This window comes from Hypanus sabinus, unplaced genomic scaffold, assembly GCF_030144855.1.
Source record: "Hypanus sabinus isolate sHypSab1 unplaced genomic scaffold, sHypSab1.hap1 scaffold_1164, whole genome shotgun sequence".
Classification (NCBI taxonomy): Eukaryota; Metazoa; Chordata; class Chondrichthyes; order Myliobatiformes; family Dasyatidae; genus Hypanus; species Hypanus sabinus.
The window spans coordinates 8,297-25,944 of NW_026779223.1; the positions used below are offsets into that span (position 1 = coordinate 8,297).

The following is a 17,648-nucleotide window of genomic DNA, read 5'->3' on the forward strand; positions in this document are numbered from 1 at the left end:
TGGCCAAGGCAATGGGAAAACAAATGACCCAGTTACTGTGAATATACTGCATCGCAAACTTGTGAATAAATCTTCCAAAGGAGGGACGTTGCCAAAGGCCCGACTACATTCATATTTTAACTACCCATCGACCTACGCGAACAACACAAAACTCACCTTCTCCGACGCCACTTAAGTGTGGTATCCTGTATCCTGTCCTTCCGCATGTCACTTCCCAGAGCACCGAACCTCACATTAATCTGGGTTAACGTCCGTTTGTCTTTTTTCTACACATCTGCAACCCTCTCCACAACACCACCAATCTTTGTGATGAATGAAAAATTACCAACCCATTCATATCCACTGTCATTCATCACAGCCCTACGGATTTCGAACTATCGAAGGCTCGTTGTATATCTGTACTACAGACAACCGTGAGATTCATCTTCCTTTTGAAGAAAAAAACATTATTTACTTATCTTTTGAAAAACGGTGTCGCAATTCCCCAACTTAATCCTGGCCTTATAACTGCCGGTTTTGCAATGGCCAACTAACCTATCAACTGGTATGTCTGCGGACGGGGGCAGGAGGCTGGAGCACGTGGACGATACCCTCTCGGTCACGGGGAGAAGGGCAAAGTCCCTCCAGCCAGCGGCTGGAAGGCGCTGGTACTGTAGAGCGGTTTGTTCAGCTCGAAGATACATTACCGCTGTTTCTCTTGCCAGTAGCCACGAAACAAAGAAACACAGACGAGTCTCCGAAAATCCCTCAGCATTTTAATTCCAACAAGACAGCCATATGTCCAATGTGTGAAAAAAGAGCAATCATTGCAAACAATAATACAACTACCTTATAAATCATATAACCATATAACAAATACAGAAAGGAAACAGACCATCTCGGCCCTTCTAGTCCGTGCTGAACTTTTACTCTCACCTAGTCCCACTGATCGGCACTCAGCACATCGCCCTCCATTCGTTTCCGGTCCATATATCTATACAATTTTACTTCAAATGACAATACTGAACCTATCTCGACCACTTCTGCCGGAAGCTCGTTCCAAACAGCTACCACTCGCCGAGTATAGGAATTCCCCTCACTCCCCCTATCTCTCAACTCACGTCCTCTGTTTGAATCTTCCCGACTCTCAATGGAAAAACCCTATCCACATCAAATCTATCTATCACCCTCATAATATTAAATACCTCTATCAAGTTCCCCCTCAACCTTCTACGCTCCAAAGAATAAAGACATAACTTGCTCAACCTTTCCTTGTAAATTAGGAGCTGAAACCCAGGTGACATTCCAGCACATCTTCTCTTTACTCTCTCTAATTTGAGCTGGAGCGCGCCCTCTCTGCATCCCTCTCCTTCACTCTGCCTCCTGTCATTCCGGCTCTCTCAAACTCTCTCTTTCTCCCGTTCACTACTTCTTTTCTAAGTCCCGCTCCGAATCTCTCGCCGAAACTCCTCATCCTCTATTCTCCACATCCTTCCTCCCTACTCCTGTTTCCCCTTTTCCTTCACGCTTACCATCCATCTCTCTCCGCACTCTTCCCCTTCCCTCTCAATGAAAAATCCTATCCGCGTTAAATCTATGTTTTCCCCTCATAATTTTAATTAACTCTACCAAGTCCACTCTCAACCTTCGACTCTCGAAAGAATAAAGACCTAACTTGTTCAACCTTTCCGTATAACTTAGGTGCTGAAACCCAGGTAACATTCTGGTAAAGCTAAACTGTAGTCCTTCAATTTTGCTGACATCTTTCCTATAATTCGGTGATCATAACTGTACGCAATACACCAAAGCCGGCCTCACCAATGCCTTGTACATTTTTAACATTACATTCCAACTCCAGTACTCAATGCTCTGATTTATAAAGGCCAGCATACCAAAAGCTTTCTTGACCATCCAATCCACATGAGATTCCACCTTCAGGGAACTATGCACCGGTATTCCTAGATCACTCTGTTCTACTGCGTTCTTCAATGCCCTACCATTTCCCATGTGAGTCCCATTTGGATTATTACTACATAGATGTATTACTTCACACTTATCAGCATTTAACTCCATGTGCCGTCGCTCAGCCCACTCTTCTAACTGGCCTAAATCTCTCTGCAAACTTTGAAAACCTACTTCGTTATACACAACGCCACCTGTCTTAGTATCATCTGCCTACTTACTAATCCAATTTACCACCTCATTTTTCAGATCATTAATGTATATGACAAACGACATTGGACCCAGTACAGATCCCTGAGGCACACCACTAGTCACCGGCCTCCAACCTGGCAAACAGTTATCAACCACTAGTCTCTGGTTTCTCCTATCCAGCCACTGTTGAATCCATTTTACTACTTCAGTATTAATATCTGATAATAATTTATTATTATTATACGCAAATAACAACATTACGAAAAATAATATATTAACGACCCTCTCCCTTTCTCCTCTCTGTCCCTAATTCTCTCTCGCTCCACTTGTCTCTTCCCTCTCTCTCTCTTCCACTTTTTCCTTCCTACACTCTCCCCCTCTCTGCCCCACTCTTTCGTTATCTCACTCATCCCTGTCACGCCTCTGCACACATCAGCTCGCACCCTATTCTCCGTGAATAAATCTATTTCCATTTATTCACACTGTTCTCTGTCCCCTCTATTCTTTTAGATATTCCAGCGTATATCCCCCATATATTGCCTTGTCACCCGTCTATGCGTCCCGTGCACCCTTTCTCTCCTGTTCGGTCTCCCCTCTTTTCTCCCTCAACTTTCCTTGCCTCTGGGCCCTTTCTCCCTCTCTTATTCCTCTCTCTCCCTACGCTCTCAACAACTCTTTTTCTCCGACCTCAACCTCCATTCTCTCCCAGTCTCTCCTCCTTCTATTTTACTCTCTCACATTCTCTTTCTCTCCCAGACGGTATAGTGTCCATCTACTCAGTGCTGAGCCCTCGGAAAGATGAACTTCTCATCGATGATTATGAAGAACTTCCCACCGCCTCAGGATCCGCCGACCGGCCAATGACAGCACAAGCAGGTCAGAGTTCACATTATTGACGTCACTCTGAAGCTGTCGCGTACGATACCCACAAGTCTACCAACTATAATGCTTCTGAATTGACCATTTCCTCTGGCAGCGCGTTGTCACTCCTGTCCTAGATTATATCTCTTTCTGCTAAACTCTGACATGTGCGTTAAGGTCCTCAGTTCTTCAAGCCCAGAAAAAAAAAATGAGAGCGCACATTCACCTTGTCTGCGCCTACTTGGTTTTATACACCTCTATAAGGTCGCCCCTGCGCTCCAAAGCCTGTCTGATCTTCGTAATTTAGACCCTCAGGTCCCGTCAACATTCTCGTAAATATCCTTCTGCACTCTTTTCAGTTCAGTGGCATTTTTCCTATATCAGGGCGACCAAAACTGAACACCATACTCCGAGTGCGGCCTGAGGGACGTCTTGTATGAATGCAACGTGACCCAAGTCATGGTACGACAACACAGAATTTAAAATTGAGACAGGTTTTTAGTAATAAATAAAGCATTTGTTTAAACAGCTCAAAAACAAATGAAAACTAAACAAACGACTAACTTAACCGGAAATTAACTGCTATATGGCAACGCGATCAGTTCTTAAAGCGGTAACTGCAAAAGTCCGAGATATTTATGCAGACAATTAGCAGAGAATTCCTGAAGTAACGAATTACTCGACGACGTGAAGTAACTGCTGATCCCAGACGAAATATGCTTTGCCCAAAGGATTTACGACGAAGGGAATAAAACGGCTAACATGGACTGACCTTTTCCTTGGCAAATAAATTGTCCCAGCACTTTCTACTTATACAGCAGGGGCTATCTCACGTGCAGATTACTGTTTCTTGAACGAAGATCTCATAAGGTCGATCCTGTATTACCGACGACTTCACCAACTTTTCTTGATCCTTCGGTGTCCCAAACTTCGATAATTCCTCAATCTCCGACTGGACTAAATTTGGCAGCGTTGTAGCGAAAATGCCGGCAATAACCTGTTGAGATTTGAGATACAAAATTTAAAACTCCACTTTGAAACAAAACTGCGTATTGAGCCGAATACGCAGCATAACGGAGTCACTGACGAAGGAAACAACGAAATGATCTGCGTCACAATAAGTTTTTACGACTTTTATACCTGTTGAAACAGGTCATCACATAAACCCACCTGGTGGGAATTAGATCACCCCACCATCACGTCCATTACGTAATGCTTACCAGATACTCAGTTTCATCATGGTCAGAAGAAAGTCACAAGGTACCCACGGCATGTAAACACCTTCCTCCAAAAAATGGTCGATCATGAGCAAAAGATTAACAATTAATTATTTAAAGGCCTTCCAAATACCTTTTAACTTCCAACCTGCTAGCAATCTCAGATACAACATTCTTTATCGCATTCGCTAATAACCCCTGGTCTGCCAAATCCAGAAAATCATCAATATTCATTCTGCAGAAAGCCACTAACAACCAATCAAACACAAGAATCGGGTATTTCCCTTGGGAAATCAAATCGATAATTAAACACACATTTAAGCACAGAAACAGAACAGAGCCGACGAGCCCCAATAGATACGGCACGGCAACAATGAATACTGAATGGAGAGAGTTTTATGAATAACAAATAAAACATTTAGTTACACTCAGCTCAACAAGAAATGAAAAGTAAACAAGCGACTAACTTAACTGTAAATGACCTGCTATACGAAATCTCGAACAGTTCTTGAAGTGATAAATACGAAACACAGTTCTGAAAGTGATGAATGCGAACACAGTTCTTAAAGCAATAACTGCAGAAGGCAAAGTGATTTTACAGTCAAGTAGCAGAGACTTTTCTGAAGTAACGAATTCCTCGACGACGTGACGTTACTGTTGATCCCAGCCAAAATATGCTCTGCCCGAAGGATTTACGATGCAGCAGATAAAAATGGCTTAAAGGTACTGAATTCCTCCTTGTCAAATAACGCCACACCAGCTCCTTATGCTTTTCCAGCAGGGACGATAAGAGGAGCAGGTTACTAATTCTTTTAAGAAGATGCCATAAGATCGATCCTGTATTACCGCCGGCGACACCGGATTTACTCGATCCTTCTGCTTCCCGAACTTCGATAATTCTTCACTCTCCGACTGGACTAAAACTGTCAGCGTTTTAGCGAATCTACCTTTTGAGACTTAAGACAGAAACTAAAGCTCCACCTTGAAGCAAAACTGTGTCAGGAGCCGAATACATAGCTTAACCCAGTCACTGACGAAGGAAACGACGAACTGACCTGCGTCACAACAAGGCTTTCCCCTTTTATACCTGTTGAAACAGGTCAGCACGTGACCACAAACTGGCGGGAAATTACATCACCGCACCATCACGAAGCCATTACATCATGCTCACAAAAACACATCATGGTCATAAGACAGTCACAAGATACCCACGGTGTACGTGACACCCCCTTCATTCTGTAATCGGTGTCCTGACTGATGAAGAACAGCACATCAGGAGCCTCCTTCACCGTCTCGCCTACCTCTGACCTCACTTTCCGGAACCATGTACCTGCGGCACAACACACTGTTGTACAGCACACCCCGGGGTTCACTGTGAAAGTTACACCGTGGTTTCCCTTCCTGGAATATTATAGGACCCACTTATACGAAATAGATTATATTTTCTATTGCTTGTCCCACTTCCTTTGCTAATCGATATCTCACGATAAGAAATAACTGCCTCCAATGTTTAACACGTCAGAAACGCCAGTGTCGTCTGCAAACTTACCAACCGTGTCTTTTTAATCTGATCGATATATTTGACTATGTTGTCTGGTTCCACGACTGGTTCCTAGTGAACACCACTGGTGTCGGGCTTTCTGTCTGTGAAACGAACTTTAACGTTAAACCTTTGCCCCCTACCGCCAAGCTAGATCTCCCTGAGCACTATTCCAACCGGGACCAAACTATAGTTTGTGTATGTTACATCAACCACCCAGAGCTGATCAGTCCTCTGTTTTCAGAGAGAATGTTTGTTTACACTTCATTCTCCAGAACAGAATATCATCTGAACCCCTGTCAATAGCTTTTTTCAAGTGTCTGTATCTACTACGAGTGCCGAATCTATCCTCCACCGTCAAATTAACCCGTAAACCTTTCCTGGGTCACACGCCATCCGGCATCTCCTTCCCCATTCTGTCTTCTACACTCAAAATCTTCCCTTCTCCTCGCCAGTCTCACCGCTCACTTCCTTCTCTGTCTCTCCCTACCTCCCTCTCTTCCATTTTTCAAAGCAATCGACCCAGCTGGAATCTTGTTAATGGATTTGATAAAATTCTGCGTGCATTATATCTACCAATATGAACAAATCAGGCAGTCAAATGCCCCTGCGTCCCACACCATAACACAGAGTAGCCGACCAAGTGGAATATCTAAATGCCTTATTGAGTTCCCTGCACAACACCTCTACTACCCTGGTCTCACGAACCGCTCTGGTTCCTCACTCAAAACGTAGAAACTGATCCGCCGGTGGCAGTAAGTAACTGCAGAGCTTTGTTAACACAGCTGAGCACATCTCCGAAACCAGCCTCCCTGCGTGAACTTGGTCTACACTTCCTGCTGCCTCGATAAAGCATCATCAATGGACCATCCCGGACATTCTATCTTCTGCACCCCATCATCGGAGTGAAGATGCGAACACATGTCTCAATAGGATCATGGATAGCTTCTGCACCACTGTATTCATATTATTGAACTGGGCGCAATACGATAAAGGGGACTCTTGACCTCAGAATCTGCCTCGTCGCGGCCCTTGCACCTTATCGACTGACTTCATTGCACTTTCTATTCTCATTGAATTGTCACCTTGCCGTGGTGGACAAGCTTGAGCTCTCCCAAGGCCGCGAAAGCGATGCAGTCTGGAACCATGCTCCAAGTAGGGTCACCCATGACGGTAAGGTCGAGGGTGAGGTCACTGACAAAGAACAATCCAACCAAGACCTCAACGGTGGAACAGGCGGACAACGTTACCTAGATCTCCACGGCTGTGAAAGTGGATGAAGTTTGCAAGAAATCCATAAGCTCCAATTGTCGTGGTTCCCATGCTTCTGGAATCAGTTGGATGATTTGTGAAATATCGTGAGCTTCCTACAGTGCAACATCCAGTACACGTTAAGCAATACACGCACAGCCGTCAACGCTCTGTGAGCACATCTACGTCACGGGATAGCCAAGACAATTATACTTTCCTGAAACTGTGAACTCCAAGATGTGTGAGCTCTCTAATAATATTTACCAAAGCGTCAGAAGTTAATTCGCTTGTTAGGGCTATGGCTTGTTCACAGTCATCGTTAACAAAGAACTGGTGAGGCAAATTTCAAAACTTTATAAATAGCCTGACTCCTCAAAACTTGTCCCTGCAGTCTGCAGCCATGGGCTCCTCTAAGCAGCCGAAGGCAAAAATACATGATGCCCACCAAGCGCACCAAGCAGGAAAAGGCTATAAGATGACAGCAAAGCGCACTCATGTAGCCTTTTTCTCAGTTCGTAATGTATGTAAGAAATGGCAGTTAACCGGAACGGTAAACGTAAGGGTCAAGATATTTTTTTCCGAGAGAACTGATCGTAGGATTGCTAGAATGTGATCCATAACACGCATTGGACTGTATAAGACCTTCAGGAAGATTTAGCAAACTCTGGAGTGGCGGTGAACTGTTCTACTGTGCGGCGGCACCAACACAGGTATAACCTTCATGGAAGAGTCATTAGAAGAAAACATTTCATCCATCCGCAACACAATATTCAACGTCAGAAGTTTGTAAAGGAACTTTTAAACAAGCCTGATGCTTTTTGGAAACAAGACCTGTGGACGGATGAAGTTGCAATAGAACGTTTTGGCCGCGATGAGTAAAGGAATGTTTGCAGAAAAAAAAGGTGAAAAATTCCATGAAAAGACAAGTCTCCAATTGTTAAACTTGAGGTGCATCTTTGGGCTTGTGTTGCAGCAATTGGCAAGGGGAACATTTCACAGGCAGAGCGAAGAATGAACACAATTAAATACCAGCAAATTCTGGAACCAAACATCACACCGTCTGTAAAAAAGCTGAAGTTGAAAAGTGGATGGCTTCTACAACAGGATAGTGATCCTAAACACAACTCAAAATCAGCAATGTTCTACCGTAAGAGGGGAAAGCTGAAGGCTTTAACCATATAACCATATAACAATGACAGCACCGAAACAGGCCATCTCTGCCCTTCTAGTCCGTGCCGAACGCTTACTCTCTCCCGAGTCGCACCTAAATGCACTCAGCCCATAACACTCCATTCCTTTCTTGTCCATATACCTGTCCATTTTTTTTTTTAAATGACAAGGTCGTAGACTGCCATTTAAGAAAGTTGTTTTTTGGCTTAAATGTCAAAAGTGAGCCCGCATTCTCCACTTCATCTGGCAGCTTATTCCACACCCTGCGCGAAGAAGCACCACCCCCCACTCGAATGTTCCCTTTAAACTTTTCCCCCTTCAGACTTAACCCACGCCCTCTGTTTTCTTTTTCTTCCATAGCCTCATTGGGAAAAGCCTGCTTGCATTCACTCTATCTATACCCATCATAATTTTATACACATCTATCAAATCACCCATCATTATTCTACACTCCAGGAAACAAAGACCTAACCTATTCAACTTTTCTGTGTAACTCAGTTTCTCCAGTCCAGGCAACATCCTTCTAAATCTTCTCTGCACTCTTTCAACCTTATTAATATCCTTCCTGTACTTCGGTGACCAGAACTGCACACAGTACTCCAAATTCGGCTTCAGCAATATCTTATACAAACTCCCCATTACATTCCATCTCTTATATTCGATACTTTGATTTATTCTGACATTTCAGATGGTTCACAGAGATTCATGACAATGATTCCACGATTGAAAGGGTTACTCTATTTTCTATTACCCTATGAGGAACGTCTGGCTGCTCCTGGGCTGTATTCCTTGAAGTTCAGTAGAATGAGGGCAGATATCATGGAAACATTCCGAATGGCAAAAAAGCCTGAACAGATTAGAAATTGCAAAGTTATTGCGCATGGTAGGGGACTCTAGGCAAGAGGACACACATTCAGGATTGAAGGATGTCCATTTATAACCTGAGGAATTTCTTGCCACAAGCGACTGTGCAGGACATTTCGGGCAGAGAGAGATAGGTTCTCGATTAGCCAGGGTATGAAAGGGTATACGGAGAAGGCAGGAGAGTGGGGATGACTGGAAGAATTGGATCAGCCCATGATTGAAAGACGGAGCAGACTTGATGGGCCTAATGGCCAAAACTTGGCCGAAAGCTCACATGTCTTATGGCCTTATAGTCATATGCTTTCTCCACAGCTGCGCATGAACTGGAGCCGAAAGAGAGGATCGGAAGTAGACCGTACCGTCTGATCTGCTTGCTCTGCTTAGTTACGTCCGCCCTCATCGTGATAGTGGCCGGACTCTCGATCCATGGTGAGTGGAACGGTCTCCGGGTGGAGTCAGACCATATATAAAGAGAGTGGAATTAATTGTTCTTGTAAAACACCACAGCGACACCGACACGCCCCTTACCAGAACACCAATTGAAGCCCATTACCATTACACGGCCACAGCCCTAACCGTGATGACGACACGATATTTACCGCAACAGAATTTAGACTTATTCCGACACCAACACGCCATTCACCCTGACATCAATAATGCTGTTACCGTAGCAGGGTGACGGCCTTCAACGAGACACAGATACACACCTGACACAACATGGACACGAACATCGCCGTGACACCGACACGGCGCTCACACTGACGGCAACATACCCCTCACTATAACATCGACATGCCCCTGACCGCGTTATTGAAAAACTCCTCAAAGTAACACTAAAACACAGTGACAGGCCCTGCACCGTGACACTGAGGAACCGTACTCCGTGACAACTTCACGCTCCTCAAAGCGCTCCGCCCTGCCCCGTATCGTGATAAAGACTCAGAAATTACTATAGCACCCCTTACCGAGAGATTATTGTCCCTCACCATAACGCCGATGCACCTCTCACTGAGGCGATTCCTCACACCTCACGCCCACACAGGCGAAGCTGTCATCGTGATACCGACACCTTAATTCACAATAACACCAACATATTACTCTCCTTGACATCGACATATACCTCAACGTGCGATACTCACCCACACTGCCCACGTCACGGTGAGACAGACACAGACCTCTCAATGAGACCAGCACCCACACATTACACAGGTACTCCACCCACCGTGACACTGCTAGACCCCTCACGCTGATATTTCCCTCGCCGTGACGTCGAGATACTCTTCATTGTGACCTGGACCACCTCTCGCCGGGGCACAGAATCTCCTATCACACTGACACCGACACGTCCCTCACAGCAACTCGAAATTGTTCCGCGCTGAGACAGGGAATCGACCATCACCACACTACTGAAACAAACCGTATTGTAACAACAAAACCTTCACTACGTCTTTGATATACTCCTCAGCGTGACACCAAAGGCAGCCTCAAGGTGGCGCCGACGCCTCTCACTGTGCCATCAGCTCATACTTCACTCTGACACTCTTCACCGTGACACTGACACAACACTCTCTGTGACGCGTAGTGAGTAGCGTGACGCTGACTCACGTGTCACTGTAAACGCTAAACATCCTTCACCATCTCTCTCAGTGTCACAGATTCGTCAGTCTAAGGTCACTTCTGATCGAAAATACCATGAGTTAAACTCAACCCTTCAATCCCAGCTTTCTGAGCTCAACTCCAATCTGTCCGAACTTAAACGAATGCACAGAGATCTCCGTCACCAGTTCACTGACATCGAAAGGAAGTACAGATCTGTCAATGAAAACAAGGCTCAAATCTGTGAATTGTTGACCAGCAGAAGAGGTGAGGCATCATCCCCTTCTTTCACGCGCTCCTCAGCTTTGGGCAGGCATGAAGAGAGGAAACGTCACTCTGTACTTGACATCGGGAATGTGTGAAGAGACGATGATTCACTTTGTGTTTGACCCGGTGAGTGTGTGATGGGGCTGCGTGGAGGGAGATTCACTCTATCGCTGAATCCAGGAGAGTGTGATGGGAAGCTGTGGAGGTGGATTCGCCACTTGTCTGACCACACTATTGAGAGAAGTAACATTAAAATTTCACCCTATTTCTCACTCCGGGAATGTCCGATGGAACAATTTGGATCGAGCTTCACTCAGTGTCTGACAGCGGGATTGTGTGTTGGGACAGGGCACAGATAGATTTATCCCATGTTTGACCTCTGAACTGTGTTATGGCACCGTGGAGAGAGAGAATTTGACCTTGATTCTGGGAGCTTCTGACGGGCCGGTACAGCGGGGGGTTCACTCTATGTCTGAGTGCGCGATGGTCCCCATGGAGAAAGTGATTCACGTTGTGACTTACCACGGGGGTGTGTGAGGGGCGGTGTGAAGAGAACTTCTCTCCATTTCTGATGCCTGAAGTGTGTGATGGGTCCGTGGAGAGAGAGATTCAACCTGAGTCTGGCAACGTTACTGTCGTTGTCTCATCCCGTGTGTGGAACGCCGTGTTTGACATAGTGTGCGTGAAATGAGAAGCTATGGCGGGAAAGGGGTGGGTGAGTGCGTTTGGTGGCGGGTGGGAGGTCATGTGTTTGTCTGATACCAGAAACAGAGACGCGTGTCTGGATGGAGTATCTGAAACCTGGGGTGTGTGATAGGACGGTGGGGATGGAGCTTCACACGTTTTCTGACCCGTGCGTTGTTGGTTATCATGGGCGGGTGTAATGGGTTAGTGTGCAGTGAGCTTCACTCCCATGTCTGACCCAAAGAGTATGTAATGGTGTGGTGGAGAGAAAGTTTCAGTCTGAGATTGACCCATTCTTGTGTGATGGGACAGTGTGGAAGGAGCACTCTTCTGTGTCTGACCCCAGGAGAGTATAATGAAACTGTCAGGCAAGAGCTTAATGCTTTGAATGTCCTCGAGAATGTGTGACGGGACATTGCGGATGGAACCAGTATTTGGGTATCACCCGTCAGGAAGTGCGTGATTGAATGGACTGCGGGGACCTTCACTCTGCAACTGACTCTGGGTGCCTGTGATGAGACGGTGCAGAGGTAGTTTCATTACGTGTCTGATCTTGGGAGTGTGTGATGGGACGGTATTGAGGGAGATTCACTCTGTGTCTGAACCCGGGAGTGTGTGATGGGACGGTATTGAGGGAGATTCACTCTGTGTCTGACCCAGCGAGTGTGTGATGGGACGGTCTGGAGGGAGATTCACTCTGTGTCTGATATCGGGAAAGTGTGATGGGACGGTGTGGAGGGAGATTGTGTCTGACACCGGGAATGTGTACCGGGACGGTGTGGAGGGAGGTACACGTCTGACAACGGGAGTATGTGATTGGAGGGTCTGGAGGGAGATTCAGTCTGTGTCTGACCCGGGACTGCGTGACGGGACGGCGTGGAGGAAAATTCACTCTCTGTCTGAACCAGTGAGCGTGTGATGGGACGGTGTGGAGGGAGATTCACTCTGTGTCTGATCCCGGGAGAATGCGATGGGGCGCGGTGGAGGAAGATTAACTCTGTGTATGACCCCGGGAGTGTGTGATGGGACGGTGTGGAGGGAGATTCACTCTGTGTCTGATCCCGGGAGAATGCGATGGGGCGCGGTGGAGGAAGATTAACTCTGTGTATGACCCCGGGAGTGTGTGATGGGACGGTGTGGAGGGAGATTCACTCTCTCTGTCCGCGAGAACGTGTGATTTGACAGTGAGCAGCGTGCAGTCTGAAACCTTGTGTGCGTGTTCTGGCGCAGTGGAGAGAGAGAGAGAGAGAGAGAGAGAGAGAGTATGACCCCGGGACTATGCGATGGGAGAGTGTGGAGGGAACTTCACTCTGGATCCTATCCAGAGGCTGTGTGATAAGGCAGAGTGGAATAAACTTCAACCGCTGTTTGATCACAGGGTCTGTGATGGGACGGTGTGAATGGATCATCGCACTGTTTCTGACACACCGTTTGCGTGATGGGATGCTGTGCAGCAAGCATCACTTTGTGTCTGCGTTTATCAGGGGAGGGGCTGGAGGTAGCCTCAATCTATGCCTGCCTGTCGAGTCTATGATGGGACGCTGTGGAGGGAAATTCATTCTATGTCTCTCCCCAGACGTGTGCTATGGGACAGTGTTGTACGAGATACACTCTGTCTCTTGAATCCGGGAGTGTATGATGGGTGGTTTGGAGGGAGATTCATTGTGCCCGATCGTTGTTGTTGTGTGATCGAACGGTGTGTGGGGAGATTCACTCTGTTCCAGACCTCAGGTGTGCCGAGACATTCACTCTGTGCGTCACTATGGATGTGTGTGATGGGAAAATGAGAGGGGAGTTTCACTCTGTGTCTCACTGTTCATTTTTCCTGATTTCCAGAGCAAACGTGTTCCAAGAACTGGATGAAAAATAGAGACCGGTGTTATTACGTATCCACGTTTGAAACGTCTTCCCACAAAGCGATGCATGAATGTTCAAGCCGTGATTCAAGGCTGCTGGAAATCAATTCAAGGGCTGAAGCGGTATGTGTCACAGCACGGGAATATCCCACAGTAACACAGGAATCATCACACACTCCCGTGGTCAGATACAGAGTGAATGTCCCTCCCTTCTGTCCCATCACACACTCCCGGGGTCAGACACAGAGGGCATCTCCCTCCACGCCGTCCCATCACACACTCCCGGGGTCAGACGCAGAGTGAATCTCCCTCCACACCGTCCCATCACACACTCCCGGTGTAAGACACAAAGTGAATCTCCCTCCTCACCGTCCTATCACGCACTCCCGGGGTCAGACACAGAGTGAAACTCCCTCCACACACTCCCATCACACACTCCCGTGGTCAGACACAGAATAAATCTGCCTCCACACCGTCCATCACACACTCCCGGGGTCAGACAGAGGGCATCTCCCTCCACACCGTCCCATCACACACTCCCGGTGTCAGGCACAAAGTGAATCTCCCACCTCACCGTCCTATCACGCACTCCGGGGGTCAGACACAGAGTGAAGCTCCCTCCACACCCTCCCATCACACACTCCCGGGGTCAGACACAGAGTGAATCTCTCTCCATACCGTCCCATCACTCACTCCCGGGGTCAGACATAGAGTGAAGCTCGCTTCGCACTGTCCCATCACACAATCCGGGGGTCAGACACAGAATGAAGTTCCCTCCCTCTCTCTCGACCATCTCATCCCACAATCCCTGGTTCAGGCATTGACACAGGGTCCTTCTTAACATTAATTGTAGAAGTTTACGTTCGCAGAATGTTGTTTTCAACGCTGCCGTACTTCTCAATGGATCATACTGGATTGGAAGATGCGAAGACGGGTAAGATTTGGATTCTTACGGAATTCTGGCTTAGGACTGGGTCAGGGGCATTAGATTGGAGAACCACTGGGCCGTGGAAAGTGAGGGGGTCACGACTGTAGACTAGATTCTGACACATTGTTGTTGGGGAGAGCGTGGAGAAGTGGCATCTGTTTTAGGAGAGATATGGGAGGATTAGTTTGGAGATTGACACGGGGCTGTGTGGAAAGGGCGATGCAGTGGAATTCGTTTGATGACGGTCTCCGGGGTCCTCCTGGTGATGTTTTGACCCTGTTGAAATTGCTTAACCTTCCTTGACAGGGAAGAAGCTGTTAGTCTTATGATCACTGGAACGTCTGTCTGCGGTAACTGCGACTCGTACGAATGGAGATTCCCTTGCAACGGTCAACACCTTTTCGTCTGCGAAAAGTCTGCACATTTGTGCACGGATATTCCTGAAAAGATCCAGGATCTCTGTCAACAGTCCCTAGGGCCAACTTGAATCACATTACAATCCGTTTTGCTCACTCGTCTATCTTCCTCACTCTTATCCACTTCATCCTCATATTCCCGCTTCAGACACTCTGTCCCTTACCCAACCATTCTCCTCCACTGTATTCATTCTCTTCCCCCCACATTCACCTACATTCCCCTTTCACTATCAATCTCCTTCCTTCGCGCCACCTCTCCCACTCTTCCCTCCCCCGCACTGTTCTCCACACCTCCTTCTCTTTTATCTCTGTCCCTCCTCTCCAGCCAATCTTACCTCACTCCTCTGCACTCTGGTCCACTGATTACCCATCCTGGGATACACGATTGTGCGCATTCACTCTATTTATGCCCTTCGGGGTGTTATACACCTCTATAATGGTGCACGTGCTCCCCAAAGAATAAACTCCTCACGCCAGACCGGTCTCCACAAGTCAGCCACTCGAATCCCAGCAACATCCTCGTAAATCTCCCTCTGCACTCTTTCCAGCTCATCTTTCCTACAGCAGGGCGACCAGAACGAACACAGTACTAAGTGTGGGTTCACCGATGTCTTGTACAACTGCAATCTGACCCCCCGACTCCTGTGCTCAGTGAAGACCAGCGTGCCACGTGTCCTGTCCATCTGTATCGCGTGTTTGCAACTGGAATCACCATCTGATTTATTGTCTGTGACTTATACCACCCGAGAGTTGATCATTTCCATGATCAGTACTGCGTAAAGATGTAAATTTAATGTAAGTTCCAACAATTAGTAAATACAACAAATAAGGGATATCTAGGGTGCTGATGGATTCAGGAAGCGTTTACTAATCTGATGGTGGATGGAAAGTAACTTGTTTCACATTGTTGAGTACGGGTCGTCAGACTCCTGTACATCCTCCACGATGGTACAAATGATAGCAGGGCATTTCCCGGGTGGTGAGTGTCCTTAGTAATGGATGCGGTCCCTTTTGAACATGTCCTCGTTAGTGGGGAGGATTTTGCCTGTGATGGATTTCGCTGAGTCTAGAAACCTCTGCAGCCTCTGGCGACCCTGTGCGTTGCAGCCTCCACACCAGGCGGCGATGCGACAAACCAGAATGCTCTCCGCTGTAAATCCGGAGAACCCGCGAGTTTTAAATGACAGGCCACATTTCCTCAAACTCCTGCCGTTGTAATTCCTTCTGTAAAGAGAGAAATATGGACGGTGGTGAAGGTACGTGCAGAGTCAGGTCTAGAATACACTCAGACTGTCATAAGGTGGGGGTTGAGAGCGGACCCAAATACAAGACACAGACACTGAAGTTCCCGGGACAGGGGCAGGTGTATCAAGAAAGCAAGGGAAGTGGGGAAGAAACGACGCTGGACAAGACAAAGGACATGGACAAGACTAGGAGACAGGACATGGGCTGGGTCTAGAGTAGTAATGTGGGACCTGGAAGAGTAACTAGTAACTGGGAACTCGGACAAGCACCGGAGCCAAACACTTGACAGGAACCCGTAAACTGTGTCTTGTCTAGGGCTCGGACTCCGGATCCAGGTCAGGACTGGACGTGGCAAGGCAAAAGGACTGGACGTGGGGACAGGACACGGGGCTCCAGGACCGGATGAGGAACTTTTTCAGACTTGAAGGGAGAAAAGGAAAGCAGAGACTAGGTCGAGAGAGAGCAAAGCAGAAGCGGGGAGAGGTGTAGCAAGACAAGCACTGGAACCTACTTGGATCCTTGAACTTGAGCACAGGAGCACTGAACACAGAGCCGGGACGCCTCCTTGGGAACAGGACATAGGGCCGGGACTCATACACGGAATCAGGACCCCTTCTTTGGGACACGACACAGGACCGGGACATACAAGGAACGCAGGGATAGGACCCCTACTTGGGAACAGGACGTAGGGCCGGGACTCATACACGGACAAGATGATGAAGAGCATTGGTCATGTATATGGCCTGAGGCCTTTTCTCAGGGATGAAATGGCTAACATTAGGGGGCACAGTTTTAAGATGTTTGAAAGTAGGTACAGAAGAGATGTCATGTGTAAGTTTTTTTTTAGGCAGGGAGTGGTGAGTGGCATTTATACCGTTATCGCCTTGTTTTAATTTTCCATTCTCCTTCACATAAATGGTAACATTGCATTTGCCTTCTTTACCACAAATCAAAACTGGAAATAAACATTCTGGGAGCCTGACACGACGACTCCTAACTCCCTCTGCACCCAAGAGATTTGAAATATAATCCCTTCTGATAACTGTCCGCGCTGTTGCTCTTTTAACCAAAATGCATTACCATACGTTTCGCAACGTTACATTTCATCTGCCCTTTTTGTCCAATCGTCCAATTTACCTGCATCCTGCTGTAATCGCATTAGTTCCTTAACTCGAGATACCCATCCACCTACCTTAGCAGCATCTACACACTTTGCCACGGAGTCATTAGTTCCATATTCCATATCATTGACAAACAAGATGAAAGTGACAATCCCTATTCTGACCACTGTGGAACCCCACTAGACACTGGCAGCCAACCAGAAAAGAAACCATTTTGTTCCCACTCTCTGCCTCCTATCGGTCAGCCATTCCGCGAGCAATGCCAGAATCTCTCCAGCAACGCCATCGAATTTTCTCTTGTTCAGTAACCTCATGTGTGGCGCCTTGTTAAATGCCATCTGAAAATACAAGAAAGTGACATCAACCGCCTCTTCAGTGTCCACTCGGTTTGTTACTCCCTCTGAGAACTCTAACAGTCTTGTAGGGCAGGATTCACACTCACAGACACTCACAATGACATCCACTGTCTCTCCTGTGTCCACTTGGTTTGTTACTTCCT

At 47.1% G+C, this 17,648-nt stretch overlaps 2 protein-coding genes across 2 annotated transcripts in view; one reads left to right on the plus strand and one right to left on the minus strand.

Annotated features, from left to right (window-relative positions):
* Window positions 1-546: 546 nt before the first annotated feature.
* On the plus strand, window positions 547-14,696 carry LOC132386447 (uncharacterized). The gene is made up of 6 exons (XM_059958720.1): window positions 547-652; window positions 2,890-3,009; window positions 9,349-9,465; window positions 10,684-10,899; window positions 13,420-13,521; window positions 14,674-14,696. Exons 1-6 carry the CDS (start codon window positions 547-549, stop codon window positions 14,694-14,696), a joined length of 684 nt encoding a protein of 227 aa, XP_059814703.1.
* Window positions 14,697-14,728: 32 nt separating this feature from the next.
* Window positions 14,729-17,648, minus strand: part of LOC132386446 (C-type lectin domain family 4 member M-like) — a 43,887-nt gene continuing 40,967 nt past the window's right edge. Inside the window, exon 9 of the mRNA XM_059958719.1 lies at window positions 14,729-16,007. Coding sequence (XP_059814702.1) covers window positions 15,773-16,007 — 235 coding nt within the window. The 3' untranslated portion in view covers window positions 14,729-15,772. The remainder of the gene's footprint in view (window positions 16,008-17,648) is intronic.